Source organism: Aotus nancymaae, unplaced genomic scaffold, assembly GCF_030222135.1.
Source record: "Aotus nancymaae isolate 86718 unplaced genomic scaffold, 86718_ANA_hifiasm-v0.15.2.pri h1tg000040l, whole genome shotgun sequence".
NCBI lineage: Eukaryota > Metazoa > Chordata > Mammalia > Primates > Aotidae > Aotus > Aotus nancymaae.
Genome location: NW_026988454.1, coordinates 9,955,708 through 9,973,670, shown reverse-complemented (window position 1 = coordinate 9,973,670; position 17,963 = coordinate 9,955,708). Strand labels below are relative to the sequence as shown.

General features: G+C 50.3%; 1 protein-coding gene across 6 annotated transcripts in view; it reads left to right on the top strand.

The window, feature by feature from the left end:
• Positions 1-1,168: 1,168 nt before the first annotated feature.
• Positions 1,169-17,963, top strand: part of SYNJ2 (synaptojanin 2) — a 121,118-nt gene continuing 104,323 nt past the window's right edge. For 3 of the 6 annotated variants that reach the window (XM_012451581.2, XM_012451564.2, XM_012451595.2), the window contains exon 1: positions 1,267-1,393. In XM_012451581.2, the coding sequence (XP_012307004.2) occupies positions 1,267-1,393 (127 nt within the window). Of the gene's footprint in view, positions 1,394-5,297; positions 5,418-17,963 lie in introns of those variants that run through there. The other 3 variants (XM_012451568.2, XM_064360508.1, XM_012451574.3) reach the window with 2 other exon arrangements.

The following is a 17,963-nucleotide window of genomic DNA, read 5'->3' as shown; positions in this document are numbered from 1 at the left end:
GGGGTTGTTCGTATTTATTACCCAGTCATCACCTGAGAGGTTGTCCCCTGACGATGGCTTGTCTGGCCATTACTGCATGTCGGAAAGGACATGGCAACGTTCTGCTTGGCTCTAGAACAAGTCCCAGAGACAGTTTGGCCAGTGCAGCAGGATGGGGTGAGAGAGGAACTGAGTTTGTTTGGGGGCCGATGGAAGCAGCTGATGGAGGCCTCTCGGGCCATCCCCACATACCCATCACAAGAGAAGGGAATTAAGCCGCTAGACGCCCCAAAGGGTGATTCCAACTCAGCCCTAAACTCCCACCCCCACCCCACCTGCCCTGCAGCTCTAACAGGCCGGGCCTCGGTGCTAGAACCCGGAGTCAGAAGGCCGAGCCTCAGGGGACTGGGCTGCGAGGCCACACACTCTCGCGTATACGCACGGACACATGCGGGTGTCCAGGGCTGGTGGGAAAGGCACTGTCACCATCTGACAGGCGAGGAAAGTGGAGCGCAGGGAAGGCAGGGTCACGTGGTGAGTGGGAGTCGTGGTCTGGTTCACAGCCCCAGGTCTCTCCGCGACAACGGAGGTCTCACCTCTCCCTGGCGGGGGCGGTGACCGCAACAGCCTCGGGGACAGAACGCTAGTGAAAGGCAACTTTTCTCCAGCCCGCTCCACGCGCCCCGCACCTGCTAAGCGCCTCCGCAAATTAACTCAGTCCTCGGTGCCCAAGTAGACGGACGCAGTTATGACCCCGCTTCACCGCAGGGAGACCAGGCACGCAGGGTCGAAAGGACTCGTCCAGGGTCGCAGGAGCCGACCACACAGAGAGGCACAGCGCCCCCGGCGTGAGCAGGCGGCAGGTCTAGGCTGGCGGACTCCCGGGCCGGGCTGCCCATATAAGGCTGCGAGCGGCCAGCATCGCGGCCAGGCTCCCGGGGGCGCCCCGCGCGGGGCATCCTCCTCCGCAGCGAGGAATGCGTGGCATCTGGGAGGCCCTTCCGCTCCACGCCCGCCCGCGGGGAGCCTCAGCCCCCGGGCGCGGCCTCGCACAGCTGCCTGGCCACAGGAGGGAGCGCGGGGCCGGGCGGGAGGCGGCGGCGCGCCCTCACCTGCCCCAGCCGGGGAGGAGGAGGAAGGGGAGGAGGCCGGGGAGGAGCCTGGCGCGGCGGGAGCGGCGGCGCAAAGTGAAACTCTGGGAAGTTGCGGGCGCACGGGGAGCTGTCGCTGGCAGCGCGCCCTTGGGGGGACGCGGCCCCGGCCCCCGCCGCAGCGGGCCCGGCGCCCATGGCCCTGACCAAAGGGCTGCGGCTGCTGGGGCGCCTGGGGGCCGCGGGGGACTGCAGCGTACTGCTGGAGGCGCGCGGCCGCGGCGACTGCCTGCTGTTCGAGGCCGGCACGGTGGCCACGCTGGGTGAGTCCGGCCCGGAGGCGAGGGCGCCCGCCTTCTCCCAGCGTTGGGAAGACGGGAACCCCCCTTTCCCGAGGGAATCGGGCGGCGCGGGGACTACTGGGGCGTGGGGGTCGCGGGCAGAGGTGTGGCTTTTTGAATGAAGTGGGGCTGGGGACTCCGGAGAGCACTCCGGCTGGGCGTGGCGCACGGAGGCCGACCGCCCCTCCTCGGGGATCTCGGGTCCCCGCGGCCGCAGGAGAGCCGGCTGGAGCGCTTTGCGTATTCATGAGAATCCCGGCGTGGGGCGGGGGTTGACTTGGGAACCGGCCTGACCTTGTGCCTAGCGCCTTTTCTTTGGCACCTGTTGATGAAACCAGCGATTGCCCTTTGGTTTGTGTTGGCGGTGCCACTCCTGGAGGGGATGGGGACCAAAGCCCCAGAACATAGGCTCTGAAGAAACTGCTGATGGCACCTTTGTCCCACGTAAATACTTGGTGGAGAAGCATGGGTACTGCAATGTATAGAACTTGTAAGCAAATTTACCATGACTCCACCTTTATGCTGTGTTAGATCCTGTAAGCCAGCGAATTTCACCTATGGACTTCAGAAGCCTTGAAACTGGCAATGTGCTATGGACTTTAGAACATTATCTCACTTAATTTTCACAATTCTACTAAAGAGCTATTATTGTCCCCATTTTGCAGATGAACCAACTGAGGCCCGAAGAGGCTAAGAAAGTTGCTTGCCAAGGGGACACCGTCCACCTGACTTTCATGTGGCTGTTTCTATAACGTCATTCAATGCGTGGCTTCCTGGTATCGCTAACCTCCTGGGTCCCTTGTTTTGTGCTAACCATTATAAGGAAAGCCTGGGTAGCACCAAAGCACGTGAAACCAGGCCTGATTGTTAGACTTGTAAATGTGGACACGAGAGAGTAGGCGCCCACCAGTAGGCGTCCAGCTGTAGCCGCTTCCTGGTATTCCGAGCTAAACAAGGTGCCGCGCGGGGTCACGTGCACTTGAGGTGGTCGCAAATGCAGCAGGCAGTCACGGCTCGCAGATGCCCCTAGCCTTGTTTTCACATTTATATGCACCGACTGCAGTTCGGATGTATGTCTTGGAAGGACTATCTCTTTCTGATTCCCTGATCATTTCATTAACATGCATTTATCCAGCTTGTTCTCAGTCACTTGATTACTGAAACAATGTCTCCAGTATTCTCAGCATCAAACGTGTGCAGCGAATTGTAGATTAAGTTATTTTCAGATTATTCCAATTTGTGCTGTCCTGAAGAGTCTAAGTTTGGTCATTTGGTATGGCCTTGAAAGAAAACCGCAGAAGTTTCCATTCCATTTTAGATGTCTACTTCATGCCACATTTATCAGAAGTGAAAGATTAATTTCACGGTATAAAACTACTGTTTCATCAAAGAGATTAAAATGTCCTTCAGTTGGATTACGGCAACATTAAGCAAGGTTCATACACATTTAAGAGTTCTTTGAAGCTGCTTGGAAAAAAATATTTTATTTTTTCAAAAGTGAAGATTTAAAAATGATTAATGACAGTAATGTAGTGCATATTTTCCATTAGGAGCTGGAGTTTGGACTGAGGTTTACATCACGTTGGTGATTACAGTATGCCAGATTTTAGAACAGAGAATGTGGAGAGGAATTGGCTCGTCTTCAACTCATGTGCAGTCCACATTTGTCATTTAACCTAGCATTCATTTTTCAGTTGAAAACTTCAATTTTTTTTTTTTTTTGAAACAGAGGCTGCTTCTGTTGTCCAGGCTGGCATGCAGTGGCACAATCACAGCTGACTGCAGCCTCAACTTGCCAGGCTCAAGTGATCCTCCCGCCTCAGCTTCCTGAGTAGCCGGGACTGCAGGCTCGTGCCACCATTCCTGGCTAATTTTTTCTTTTCTTTTCTTTTCTTTTTTGATGAGGTCTCACTGTGTTGCCCATGCTGGTCTGGAACTCCTGGGCACAGGTGATCTTCCTGCCTTGGTCTCCCAAAGTGTTGGGATTACAGGCGTGAACTACTATGTCTGACCTGAAAACTTACTTTTTTAAAAGTCTGTTTTGTTTAAGTGAAATGAAACTATTTTTCAAAAGCAGCTGCAGCATTTGGTGACTTTGCTGGTCCAGAGTAGGATTGTAGGAGAGAGCCTTCTGTTACTAGAAAGTCCTTTCAAACTTTCAAAATATTCTAAATGCATCACTGTTGGATAAAATGGCTCTGAACTTGAAATTCCCATCTGTGTTCCAAAGGGCTAGCTAGCTGTTTCTTTGAGAAAGTTAATTTGTGTGTGTGTGTGTGTGTGGTTTTTTTTTTGAGATGGAGTTTTGCTTTTATTGCCCGGAGTGAAGTGGCGCGATCTCGGCTCACTGCAACCTCCGCCCCCCAAGTTCAAGCGATTCTCCTGCCTCAGCCTCCCCAGTAGCTGGGATTACAGGCTCACGCCACCATGCCCGGCTAATTTTTGTATTTTTAGTAGAGATGGGGTTTCGCCATGGGGCTAGGCTGGTCTCTAATCCTGACCTTAGGTGATCCACCTGCCTCGGCCTCCCAAAGTGCTGGGATTACAGGCGTGAGCCACCGTGCCTTACCTGAGAAGGTGAATTTTTACAAGAAGATTGCAATCTCTACTTTTGTATGGCACAGTACCCTTGTGGCAGCTGGTGTGGCTAGTGGTCTAATCTTGACCTTTCACCTTTTCCTTGAGGTTCAGGGTTGGGGGTAGCTTCCTGTTCTCTTCAGCTGTGGTTTTCCTGTGATGGGTCCTCCCAGTTAGTAATGAAAGGCCGAGAGGCTGAAGTTGTGGGTAATTGCTTGGTGGGTAATGATCTTTCCTGAGTCATTCTACCTTCTGTCTTGCTCTGCTACAGATGCCCACCGCTGCTTTCCTAGAGGCCATAGGAGATGGGGGGGCATGGGCCTGATGACCATAGGCGCTGACACTTCATAACACGTTTTAATCCTGAGGGATCTCAACTGGGAAAGCGCCTCTCACCGAAGGGGCCGGGTGCGTCCTTATCATTTTCGGGCAATGCCTGGAGACAGTTAGGGACTTGAACTGGGCTGTAATTTTTAGGAAAACTGATGGTGCATGATTTGTGGACTGTTGGGCTCCTCCCTTCTGCACCTGTCCTCACCTGTCCTGTTCTAGAGTGAGCTCTTCATACGAGGCCATCTGGACTGCCAGCAGGATTGTTGAAGGAATCATTCCAAATTCCTGCTTCTGAAAGAGTTAGGTTGTGAATCTGTCTTTTAAGTAGATCAGTGGGAGCAGAAATTCCAGAGGCAGAAAAGTCAAAATGTATTGGCACCCATTTAAAAGGTTTTTATGAAGTCTCGGGGACCTGACTGGGGTGTAGGAGGCCTTCTCAGCACAGGTGGGAAGCCCAGTAGTTGGTACCAGCTTCTCTGGCCCACAGTCTGCAATTAGCAAACAGATGTTCCCTTATTTGCACATACAAAAATGCTTCCTGTCTCTCTCTGTTGTAAACTTAAGGAAAGTGCTTATTGTTAACAGATTTTGTTTATTTTCAGAGTGAGCCACTGTGTTCCAAAGTTCAAGGTTCTCCAACAGCCCCCAGGAATGGTGGCCTGAGGGTGTCCCTGTGTAACACTCGGGCTGTGTGTGAGTGAAGCCCGCCTCCTGCTCCCCAGCCTGGCTTTGCCGCGGGGTAGCAGGGAGGCAGGGATGGGGCAGGAGGCTTGAGAGACTTCATTAAATTAATTAATGGGTGTCCCTAAATTACTCTGAGCTCCTGGGGAAAGGTTCTGTGTAAACACCAGGCCTCCAGCTTCTCCCAGCTGCTGTTTGTGCAGAGGCCACACCTCGAGTTTAGCTTTGTTTGAATTGGTGAGATGGCCCCGGGGCGGAGCAGGACGCAGTGTGAACTGGTGCCTAGGTCACTTTCTCAGGCTTTGTGGCCAGATTTATTGGGTCACGGACTGGAATTTTGATCTGCTAAGAGCACCGGAGAGGATCAAATAAGTCGCCATTTGATAAATGCTCCTGGATGAAGTGGGAACCACAGGTAGGACCATGTGAGGGTTCCAGGGCCCCTGACCTGGGAAACTTGAAACTTGAACAGTCCTGGCCTGTCTGCCTCCAGGGCTGGTTTGCCTCCTCTCCTAGTCATAGGTTGTCTCAGCATAGTATTTACAAAATGCACACTGGGATAGTGTGTGCTTCTCCCGTGGTGTTTTGTTGTTGTTGTTGTTGAGATGGAGTCTCACTCTGTCACCCAGGCGGGAGGGCAATGGCGCCATCTCGGCTCATTGCAATTTCCGCCTCCCAGGTCCCAATGATTCTCCTGCCTCAGCCTCCAGAGTAGCTGGGACTACAGGCATGCGCCACTGGTCGGTTAATATTTGTATTTTTAGTAGAGAATGGGTTTCACCATGTTGGTCAGGCTAGTCTCAAACTCCTGGCCTCAAAAGATCTGCCAGCCTTGGCCTCCCAAAGTGCGGGTGTTACAGACATGAGCCACCGCGCCCAGCCCTCCCATGGTTTGTAACTCACCTACAATATCGTGATTTCAAATCTTACCACGTTCTTGTTTTGGCCGTATGGCTCAAAAACTTTGCTTTTAACTTTTAATCGTGAAAATGTTTAAACACAAAAGTAGAGGGAAAAATGAATCCCCTGTGTACCTGTCATTTAGCATTGATAGTTATCAATATATTGTCAATTTTATTTCACTTGTCCTTTTATTTTTTATGAAAACATGAATCTCTTAAAATTTAGTTTTTTTAATGCCAGGCAAGATTCTAATTTGTTGGGTTGGCTTTTTTTTTTTTTCTTACTTGCATTTAGATATGTAACTTCATTTTTTTAATTTTAATGTAAATTGACAAATTATTATTGTTTTTTGAGTCTCGCTCTGTCACCCAGGCGGGAGTGCTGTGGTGCAATCTCGGCTCACTGCAACCTCTGGAGGTTCAAGCGATTCTCCTGTCACAGCCTCCCGAGTAGCTGGGGCTATAGGTGTGTGATACCACACCTAGCAAATTTTTGTATTTTTAATAGAGATGGGGTTTCACCATGTTGGCCAGGCTGGTCTTGAACTCCTGACCTCAAGTGATCTGCCCGCTTTGGCATCCCAAAGTGCTGAGATTATAGGCATGAGCCACTGCAATGGGCTGACAAATTATAGTTATTATATATTATGGACCACAAAGTTATCATATATGTGTGCAATGTGGGATGATTCAATCAAGATGATTAACATAGTTATCACCTCACATGCTTTGTTTGTTTGTTTGTTTATTTATTTATTGAGATGGAGTCTCGGTCTGTCAACCGGCTGGAGTGCAATGGCATGATCTCAGCTCACTGCAATATCTGTCTCCTGGGTTCAAGCAATTCTCCTGCCTCAGCCTCCTGAGTAGCTGGGACTACAGGCGTGTGCCCCCATGCCCAGCTAATTTTTGTATTTTTAGTAGAGATGGGGTTTCGCCATGTTGGCCAGGCTAGTCTTGAACTCTTGACCTCAAGTGATCCACTCACCTCAGCCTCCCAAAGTTCTGAGATTACAGACATGAGCCACCGCAGCTGACCACTTATTTTTTGGAATGGGACATTTGAAATTTACTCTCCTAGCAATTTTGAAATATACATTAACTATAGTCACCATGTTATGCAAGTTCAAAATTTACTTGGCAGATTTCCATGTGGCCAACAGCAGAAACAGTGGCACGAACTGATTCTGAGACATTGGCCAAGACACATTTTTAAAAGCAAAGTGACCACGTGGGAAGGATCGACCATGGCTTGGAAGAACAGGATGCTCTCTGCTGGTGAGCTCAGGAGGACAAGGTCTGGGCCCTTTCACGGCACTGCCTCTAGCCCTGGGCAAGAGAGGGCCGAGGGCCATGTCCAGTGTCCCCTGCGCTCCCCTTTCTGGATGACACTCCTGCTGCTCGAGGCCCTGGAGTGTGCTACGCACATCCTGCAGCTGTGCAGCCCCTCCCACAGCGTCAGGCAGACTGCAGCCACGTGTCCACCCCAGACCTGGGCATGGGTATGGCAAGGGTGTGTTACAGGTGAAACGGGACACACACTAGCTAGGACTCTGTGTGTGTCTGCATGAGGCTCCCTGTGGGGGGCCATGAAGCCCAGGTTGGGGGATGTGGGGGAAGAGAAGGCAGCCAGGCTGGGGCAGCCCTCCCCACTGGCTACAGCATGAACCTGGCCCTCCAGGTAGTCATGGCAGTGTGCTTTTCGCGGTAAGAGGATAGAACCTACTTTATTTAACCGTTTTACTTTGTTAGCTTGATTTAAGACTTAACAGTTTGGCATACAGGAGGCAGAGCTCATGGGTGCTCCGGCCCCAGCCCCTGCAGATATTCAGGCAGACCTGCCCTGGGCACGTGTCCCAGCCTGTGTCTCTCTGCCGTGTCTCTCTTCTGGAGCACTCTGGGGGTGTTCAGGGGACTGCTCAGTTTCTGTCGCTCGGCTCCTTCAGCCTTGTCACTGAGGATGGGGAATATATTGTTTTCTTTCCACTTGAATTGTCCTTAAAGCCGTGGGTAAACTGGCCAGGCTCAGACTTCGGAATTTGATTGGAGTCCCTTTAGCATTTCTGGGCAGGGGTCGGCGGTGTCGTGGCCAGCTCTCCTCAAGGTGAAAACCAAATTGGGCTGGGAGGGTGCACTTGACATTTAAAACAAAGCCCCCAAGCTGCAGTGCCATCAGCCACACTCTGTGGACGGGAAACTGTCACTGGGCAGGCTGGGTCTACCCTCAAGTCCATATAAAACAGCCCAGTTCAGGGCCCTGCTGCTTTTCCAGATCTCACGGGCAGGAGCCTTCCGGCACTGTTGACGTGAACATAAGCCGCTCTTTCTTTCTGGAGGGAAATTTAGGCACATGAATGAAAACCCTTAACAGCATGCAAGAGCTTAACCCCAGATTCTATGTGCAGAAGTTTATCTCAGGAAATATTCCCAGATCACTAGCCCATTTTGCTTCAAGGATGTTTGTCGCAGGCTGTTTGGAGTTTTTAACTGGCTAAATTAACTTTGATTCGACTTGATCATAATAGCTGACATTTATGGCGTGTTTACCATCTACCAGGTGCTGATCCAAGTGGCTTATACATATTAACTTACTTCATCCTTACGTCAAGGCAGGTACTGGTAATCTCCATTGTAATGGAGATTTCCTCACTTGGGGAAACTGAGGCACAGACAGGCTTAAGAACTTGCCTGAGTCTCTACCTCCAGTGGAAGGCTCCAGAGAACAATACGTTCCTTAGGAAAAAAAATTGAATATATATATATATATATATGGAAAAAGACCCCCTTCGTTCTGTTGTCTCTGGCTTATCTCGGTTTTCATCTGGCATACACTTTTGATCCAGGCGGTTCCCACTGGGGAAACGGCCAGCGCCTTTCTGAGCAGAGGGTGTGGGGTGTGGCACTACAAAGATGAAGCTTGATCTCTGGGAGAAACGTGGGCTTCAAGGCCATGCTCCTGGGGGCAAAGTGGAGCCTCCACATGGATGTCCCAGCACTGGGAACAGAGGCCGAGGCGGCCCAGGGTGCTGAGGAAAGTGCTCCCTGGTGCAGAGTATGCTACAAGACCCCAGGCTTCTCAAGGAACATGAGACCTGGCAAACCCAGAATGTTGGACCGGGTCAGCTCCAAGATGGGGTTTGAGCTGGAGAAGTGTCTGTGGGAGGGTGCTGGGGTCCTGGAGAGCATGTCTTCCTGCCCCTGTGGGCTTTTCTGGGGGCCTGGGAGGCTCTGCAGAGTGGGTGGACGGAACTGTGCCTTGCCCTGGGGGCACTAGGCAGGAGCCAGGCTTGGGGCGTGAGTCTGGTGCTGTGCCAGGAGGCTAGATGCCCTGGCCAGGTCCCGTGGGCTGCGCCGTCTGTGCCCTTGGCCTGCGAGGCTGGCAGGCTGCCACTGCTTGTAAAGCCTCCTGGTTGAAAAGGTGACTCGGAGCAGCGAATTTGCTGGGAGCCTGTCAGCCACGGAGCCAGACGGACAGCTCGTGCCCCAGGCCCAGACTGTGGGAGGTGGCCCCAGTGCGGAGATCTGAGCTTCATTCTAAGGCAGGTTTTTGAGGAAATGGGGCTCTCGGGCCAGGTACCTGCTTGTTTGTATTCCTGCATCTCTGCCAACTCTCTCCTGCCTCCCTTTCCCCACGGCTGGGGCTGGTGGAGCCGGTGTCCACTGTGCTGCAAGCCAGCCTTCCATCTCGGATGGAGTTGTGTGTTTTTCAGTGAGCCCACACGCCCCCTGAGGACAGGGCCTTGCCCCACACCCCTGCCCCTTCATCACAGCTGCTAGGAAATGAAGGCGCGTGTCGCCAGGGTCCCTCGAAGTAGGATGTGGTCTCCCCGAGCAGAACTCTGACTCTAAATGCTCTCCTGGCTCTGGCGTTGGTGTGGGACTTGGACTGCGGGAGAGGGCAGCGTGTTCACGGTTGCTGCTCAGACCCAGCGGAGGACAGGACCGCTCCAGGCTCCTGGCAAGATGTAGCAAAATAGCCAGATTTAAGGTGAGCGCGGCCTCCCATGCAGCTTCTCACCCCTGCCGCCGCTGCCTGTCTGTGAATACTAAGGCGAGGGGTGGTCCTGCATTGACTTGTTACTGACTGGTGGGTGTAACCCGGAAGAGGCAAACGGCTTCCTTCTCTTTCCTCTACTCTGACCCTAGAATGTTCCTGTGATACCGCCTCCAAACCCTTCACCTGATTTCTTTCCCACCTCTCTGCACTGAGGACAGGGAACTAGGTGGCTGCTCACAGTGGGTAAACTGAGGCTTGCAAGACAACCTTGGCGATGGGACAGCCAGACCCCAGCCCTGAGCGCCTGCCTCTTCTGTACCCAGCCCTGGTCTCCTTTCAGCTGCAAAGTTAATACCTTCGCTTTCAGAGAGGGAGATGTGCCAGGCCAGGAGAGGCTTTGGGTCTATCACAGACGGAGATTGCCGGTCTATCACAGCTTAACTGCACAGTCTGAATGACTCTAAGGAGGGGGAGAGAGAGAATGCCTCTAGAGCCTGGCACACACATTTGCTGGAGAAAGTGGTGAGTGTGTCGTGACCAGGTGAGGGATGAACCTTAAGGACATTGGCTGAGAACACTTCCCCTCCTCACTGTGAGTCAGCAAGCCCAGGACAGCAGTGCTTCCAAAACCTTACTTGTCCACCTCACCTGGAGATCTTGTGGCGAATCAGGTCATGACTGGATGGCCCTGGGGTGGGTGTTGAGAGCCTGCCATTCTAACAAGCTCTCGGATGATGCTGGTCCACTACCGTGCTTTGAGTACCAGGATCTCGCACCGGCTTGGGAGGGAGGAGACCTGAATCCTAGCCCTGGCTCCTTGGGCTCTTCTTTGCACTGGGGGAATTTATTTAAATTTTACCGGCCCCAATATCTTAATCTGAAAACAAATGAATGACCACCTATGTTGCCTTTTCTACTCTGAAATTCCATGCATCTTTAAAAAAAAAAAAGGTGTTACGGCGGGGCGTGGTGGCTCATGCCTATAATCCCAGCACTTTGGGAGTCTGAGGTGGGTGGATCACCTGAGGTCAGGAGTTCGAAACCAGCTTGACAATCAAGGTGAAACCCCCGTCTCTTAAAAAAAAAAAAAAAAAAAAAAAGGTTTTAAAACTAAACATGTCACCCTCACCATCGCTGCTTCCCATACCTAAAATTATAAACCACTCAGAAATTTGAGCCTTAGGAGAAGTGATCTGGGATCTGGCAAGGCAAATTGAAGACGGCTTTGAGGTCTGAGCTAAACCTAGAAATCTGATGCTATGCATTTTTTATGGGATGCTTATAAATTAATGAAAATACATGAGATTATCTCTCCTTGATTCTACCCTTTCCTACAACCAGCAAAAACTCATAAAAAGCAATTGAAGCTAACTCTGGGAATGCAAAGGTATTGATGGAATATCACGGACTGTGCTAACTCCATGGCTGCTTTAGCAGATTCTTGTTAAGAGCCATGACTGTTTTTAATTTGTATTTTTTGTGGTTGCATAGTAGGTATATATATTTACGGGATACATGAGATATTTTGATACAGGCATGTAATAACCACATCATGCAAAATGGGTGTCCATCCCCTCAAACATTTATCTTTCGTGTTACAAACAATCCAGTTATGCTCTTTTATTTTCAAATGTACAGTTAAATTATATCGTCACCATGTTGTGCTGTCAAATACCAGTTCTTATTCATTGCTTCCATTTTTTTTTTTGTACTCATTAACCATCCCCACCTCCCTCCCAGCCCCCACTACCCTTCCCAGCCTCTGGTAACCATCCTTCTCTCTCTTTCCATGATTTCAATTTTGAGTTTTAGATCGGGCAAATAAATGAGAACATGCAATGTTTGTCTTTCTGTGCCTGGCTTGTTTCTGTCTTTCTTTCTTTCTTTAAGAGATAGTCTCGCTCTGTCACCCAGGCTGGAGTGCAGTGGCACGATCTTGGCTCACTGCAACCTCTGCCTCCTGGGTTCAAGAGATTCTCCTGCCTCAGCCTCCCAAGTAGCTAAGATTACAGCACCTGTCACCACGCCTGGCTAATTTTTGTACTTTTAGTAGAGATGGGGTTTCACCATTGGCCAGGTTGGTCTCAAACTCCCGACCTCAGGTGATCCACCCACCTCAGCCTCCCAAAGTGCTGGGATTACAGGCGTGAGCCACTGCACCCAGCCTTCTTTTTCTTTCTTTTTTTTTTTTTTTGAGACAGAGTCTTGCTGTGTCACCCAGGCTGTACTGCAGTGGTGCCATCTCAGCTCACTGTAACCTCTGCCTCCTGGGTTCAAGCTATTCTCTTGCCTCAGGCTCCCAAGTAGCTGGGATTACAGGGACCTACCACCACAATCAGCTAATTTATGTATTTTTAGTAGAGACAGGGTTTCACCATGTTGGCCAGGCCAGTGTCGAGCTCCTGACCTCAGGTGATCCACCCGCCTCGGTCTCCCAAAGTGCTGGGATTACAGGTGTTAGCAATTGTGCCTGGCTGGCTGGCTTGTTTCACTTAACATAATGATCTGTAGTTGCATCCATTTGTTATGGCTAAGTCATACTCCACTGTGTATATGCACCACGTTTTCTTTATCCATTCATCTGTTGATGGACACTGAAGCTGCTTCCAAATCTTGGCATTGTGAACAGTGCTGCAACAAACACGGGAGTGCAGCTATCTCTATACTGACCTCCTTTCTTCTGGGTACGTGCCCAGCAGTGGGATTGCTGGATCATATGGTAGCTCTACTTTTAGTGTTTTGAGCAACCTCCAAACTGTTCTCCATAGTGGTTGTACTAATATAGTATATATAGTACATAAGATATATTTAGTACATAACATATATATATATATAGTATATAACATATATGGAGGTTGTACTAATTTACATTCCCACCGACTGTGTACAAGGGTTTTTCTTTTCTCCACATCCTCACCAGCATTTGTTACTACCTGACTTTTGGATGTAAGCCATTCTGAGGTGAGATGACATCTCACTGTGGTTTTGATCTGCATGTTTCTGGTGACCAGTGATGTTGGGCACCTTTTCATATGCCTGTTTGCCATTTGTATGTCTTCTTTTGAGAAGTGTACGTTCGAATCTTTTGCTCATTTTTTTGATCGGATTATTAGATTTTTTTCCTGTAGAGCTGTTTGAGCTCTTTATATTCTGGTTATTAGTCCCTGGTCAGATGAGTCGTTTGCAAACATTTCTTCCCATTCTATGGGCCGTCTCTTCACTTTGTTGATTGTCTCCTTTGCTGTGCAAAAGCTTTTTTTTTAACTTGATGTGGTCTCGTTTGTCCCTTTTGCTTGGTTGCCTGTGCTTGTGGGGTATTGCTCGAGACACTTTTGCCCAGGTCAACGTCCTGTAGGTTTTCCCCAATGTTCTTGTAGTAGCTTCATAGTTGGAGGGCCATGGCATTCTTAAAACCGGATTTCCTTTGCTTAAAGCTAACTTTCATTCTTGCATAGCATTTTTTTTTTAAGTAACCTGGACTGTCTAGGGAGCTGGGAGTTTGTGTGTCTGAAAATGTGTGGTCTTTTTTATCTGTCTGTTTGAACTGTCTGTTTTATATGTTGCATGAACCCCGCTTTACCACGAATCTTATCAATGACGGATAAGTATTGTCTATTGGAAACATTCTCTTTAAAAGGAGACCGTTCTGTGCAGCTCCTGCTGATTCAGCAAAGCTGAGGTCAGGTGGAACCCGGCTGGGCAGAGACTAGCGATTAGAAGTCTGTCACAGGCGGTGACAGTCCCCGTGCTCTGGGGAAGAACAGTGACTCTGGCTGTCCCAATCTGTTTCAACAATGGAGGCTGTTTGTTTTTATTTAAATGGTATGAATAAAGAAAGGAATCTTGGAGAACTAAGGCTGGAGCTGCCCAGGCCTGAGCCAGGCCCCTGTGACAAGGCCCATCTGGGTTCCGGGGACCTACCTCTCTTTTCACCTGGACCACCTGGTCCACCTGGTGGGGGCTGAGTGGGAGACAAGAGGGCCAGCAGCGAGCTGCAGGAATGGAATTCCATGATGGAATCTTATGTCTCCAGAGTGGACAGACAGAAGCTTGTGTTTTCATTTCTAAGGACATCTGCCACGCCCTCCAGGCAGACCACATAAACAGCATATTTGGGTGCGGCCTGAGAGATTCTGTCTGGTGGTATACACTGATGTTAACCAGCAGCAATAGAACTGCACTCTTACTGACAGGGGAAGACAGATGAGAGATGATTTCCATGGGGATGTTGAAAATATTGGCAATTCTGAAGACCCCAGGGAGCTTCAGGGGGCTCCTGACCAGGAGCCGCCCCTCCATTGCCCTGCGCTACCTTACTTTCCAGGCTTTGGCTCTGTGTGTCCAAATCTGCGGGGTTGCAGTGCTCCCTTCTAATTCACAGAAGGCGCTGTATGGGCTCCACACTGCCCATCCTGCTGAAATGGCAAAGGCCTTTTCCCAGCCTGAGTGGTAGTGATTCAGCCAACGGCAGAAGTGGTATTTGGAGCTCACCCTTAAAACATAAAAGCAAGTTATGTTCAGACCATATACAGGCAATGAGCAAATATGATGAAATCCGACTGCTTATGAACGGCCCCAGACTTCAGGGCCTTTGAGTATGTCTTTGAGTGTGTCTGACTTGGGCAGCATCTTCTTTTAGATTTCGGGCTCAGTTTACTGTTAGGAAAATTAGTTTGCTGAGAGGGTCTCAGAATTTTGGCTTAAAAGAGAAAATATACACTTTGAGAGGCTGAGGTGGGCGGATCACCTGAGGTTGGGAGTTTGAGACCATCCTGACCAACATGGAGAAACCCTGTCTCTACTAAAAATACAAAATTAGCTGGGCATGGTTGCGCATGCCTGTAATCCCAGCTATTTGGGAGGCTGAGGCAGGAGAATGGCTTGAACCTGGGAGGCGGAGGTTGTGATGAGCCAAGATTGTGCCATTGTACTCCAACCTGGACAATAATAGGGAAACTCCATTTCAAAGAGAGAGAGAGAGAGAGAGAATAAATGAATATAAATATACCCAGAACAAAGACTTGAGGGGTGCTCAAAAAAAGAAAAATGATGTGTGAGCTTCCGAGGAGCACCTTGAGACTCCAGCTCCATTGCCTCCACCCTCCTGGGCCTTCCTGGGAGAGCTTTCCATCTTGCGGCTGCCTTCTCCTCTCCTGAACACTCCTAAAGTGTTTTGGGTGCTGAGGATGGGATTAGACACTCAGGAAAGCCGAGAGTTAGATCCTGAAGCATCTGTGCGGGAAATGCTCATCTGTGCATGAAATGAGCATCTGCAGGTGAGATCCCATGTCTGGGATCTGTTTGGCATGCGCCAGGACACGTACATGCACACACACACACAGTGGGGATGGGGAGTAGGTGAAATAAGGTGGGAAAATGTTGACAACTCCGGAAGCCGGATGACAAGCTGCTTGCTGGTTCACTAGACAGGGAGTTCTAAATTGGCTGCTTTTCAGCATCAACAGATAAAAATCAATAGCCTTCCTGTATGCCACCATTAATCAATTAGAGTCTGTAATGGGAAAAGCAGATGCCACTCCCCCACAGTGTCTGGGAATAAACATAGTGTGTAAGGCTTAAAAGAAGAAAGCTATAGAACTTGACAAAGCCCAAGTCCGTGGAAAGGCATACCGTATTCTTGGAATGGGAACATCAGCACCATTGAGATGGCAGTTCCTCTCCAGTTAATCTAGTGCAAGTATCGATGAGTAAATCCAATTAAATTCCAACAGGAGTCTTGTCTAAAATGTAACAGGTTGGGCCAGGCACAGTGGCTCACGCCTGTAGTCCCAGCAGTTTGGGAGGCCGAGGCAGGTGGATCATGAGATCAGGAGATCAAGACCATCCTGGCTAACACGGTGAAACCTTATCTCTACTAAAAATACAAAAACTAGCCAGGTGTGGTGGCATGCACCTGTAGTCCCAACTACTTGGGAGGCTGAGGCACGAGAATCACTTGAACCCAGGAGACGGAGATTGCAGTGAGCCGAGATCGCACCACTGCACTCCAGCCTGGGCAGCAGAGGGAGACTCTGTCTCAAAAAAAAAAAAAAAAAAAAAAAAGTAACAGGTTGATTTTACAGTATCTCTGGACTCTCCCACATCCTAACTTATTCTTACCTTCATTTTCCCAGTTTGGTTAATGGCAGTACCATCCAGGCAACTGCTGATAACAAAAGCCTGTGAGTCATTCTGACTCCCCTTCCTTCCTCAACCTCATCCCTCATCCAACCTACCAGTCAGTCCTGACCACCCCAAAACAGATTGTGAACCCCACCAAGTCCCCCTGTTGTCACTGCTACCTCAGGAGTGCAGCCACTGCCCCATGTGCTTTCCTGGTCTGCCCGGCACCCTTTGAACGAGTCTCCTGGCCCTTCCCCTGCTCCCCACATAGTGACCTGCCTGAGGCCCACGTGGCCCTGTGTCCTCTGCCCCTGCCTCTTTCTCCACTCTCATCTCCCACCATTTCCTGGGCTCACTGCATTCAGCAGCCTGGCTAGTTCCTGCTCAGAATCTTCACACCCCCACCCACCTGCCTGCACTCCCTCCCCCAGGGGATATGGCTTGGATCTCTGTCCCCACCCAAACTCATGTTGAAATGTGATCCCCAGTGCTGGAGGTGGGGCCCGGGGGAGCTGATTGGGCCTTGGGGGTAGTTTCTCATGAATGGTCAGCACCATCCCCCTTGGTGTTGCCGTCATAACAGTGAGTTGTCACAAGATCTGATTGTGTAAAAGTGTGTGGCACTCACCCCACTCTCTTGGTCCTGCTCCTGCCACGTACGACGCCTGCTCCGCTTTCCTTCTGCCACGAGTGAAAGCTCCCCGGGACTCCCAAGAAGCAGATGCTGCCACGCTTCCTGTATAGGCTATAGATCCGTGAGCCAATTAAACCTCTTTTCTTTATAAACTACCAGTCTCAGGCATGAACAGACTAACACACCAAGGTTAGCCTGGATGCTGCCTCCTCCTCCTCCTCCAGGGCTCAGCTCAGGGACTGCAGTGAGACCTTCCTGACCTCTGTGGCTGGAATTCCCTGCAGCCTCCACACACCAGCCATCTCTGCCTCATGCCTGGCTTCCTTCCTTCTTAGCGCTTATCACTGAAATTGCCTTATGTGTGTGCTTGCGTGGATGTCTTCCGTTGTCCACTGCAAAAATGCAGCCTCCATGGGCGTAGGTTGAATTGGGTGTCCCAGAAAAATAAACCTGGGATACCTTGTGATCTTATTTGGAAATAGGGTGTTTGTAGATGCAATTAACATGTAAGTTAAGATGGGATCCTACTACTATAGGGTGAGCCCTTAATCCAGTGTGACTGGTGTGCTTATAAGAAGAAAAGGGACATGGAGGCAGACACACGCGGAGGGGAGAATGTCATGTGAAGGCACACAGGGAAGACACCCATGTAGCAATGGAGGCAGAGATGGGGGTGACACTGCCACAAGCCAAGGAATGCCTGGGCTGCCCGAAGCGGGGACACGCCAGGGAAGATGGCCCTGCCCACGCTTGATCCTGGGTTTCTGGCCTCCAGACTGTGAGACAAGTTTGCTGCTGTTTTAAGCCCCCCAGTCTGTGGTTCTTGGTTACAGCAACCCAGGCAACTAATAGAGGGGCATCGGGTATCTCGTCAGTACCTTACCTTCATGCTGCCTGGGCTGGGAAGGAGGCACAGCAAACACTGTTGAATGATGAAGGATTGGCAAACAATAGCCAAGATTTTGAAAGAGATCAACAAAGACAGATTTGATTTACCAGATAGCAAAACATATTATAAAGCCCTAACCATCGTGGAGGCTGTCAGCACCAATCCATACAGTGGCGTGGAGGACTCAGAACAGGCTCGTATGAGCAGTGTTTCTTCATTTCTTTCTTTTTTTTTTTTTTTGAGACAGAGTTTCACTCTTGTTACCCAGGCTGGAGTGCAATGGCGCGATCTCGGCTCACGGAGACCTCCGCCTCCTGGGTTCCACAATTCTCCTGCCTCAGCCTCCCGAGTAGCTGGGACTACAGGCACGCGCCGCCATGCTCGGCTAATTTTTTGTATGTTTAGTAGAGACGGGG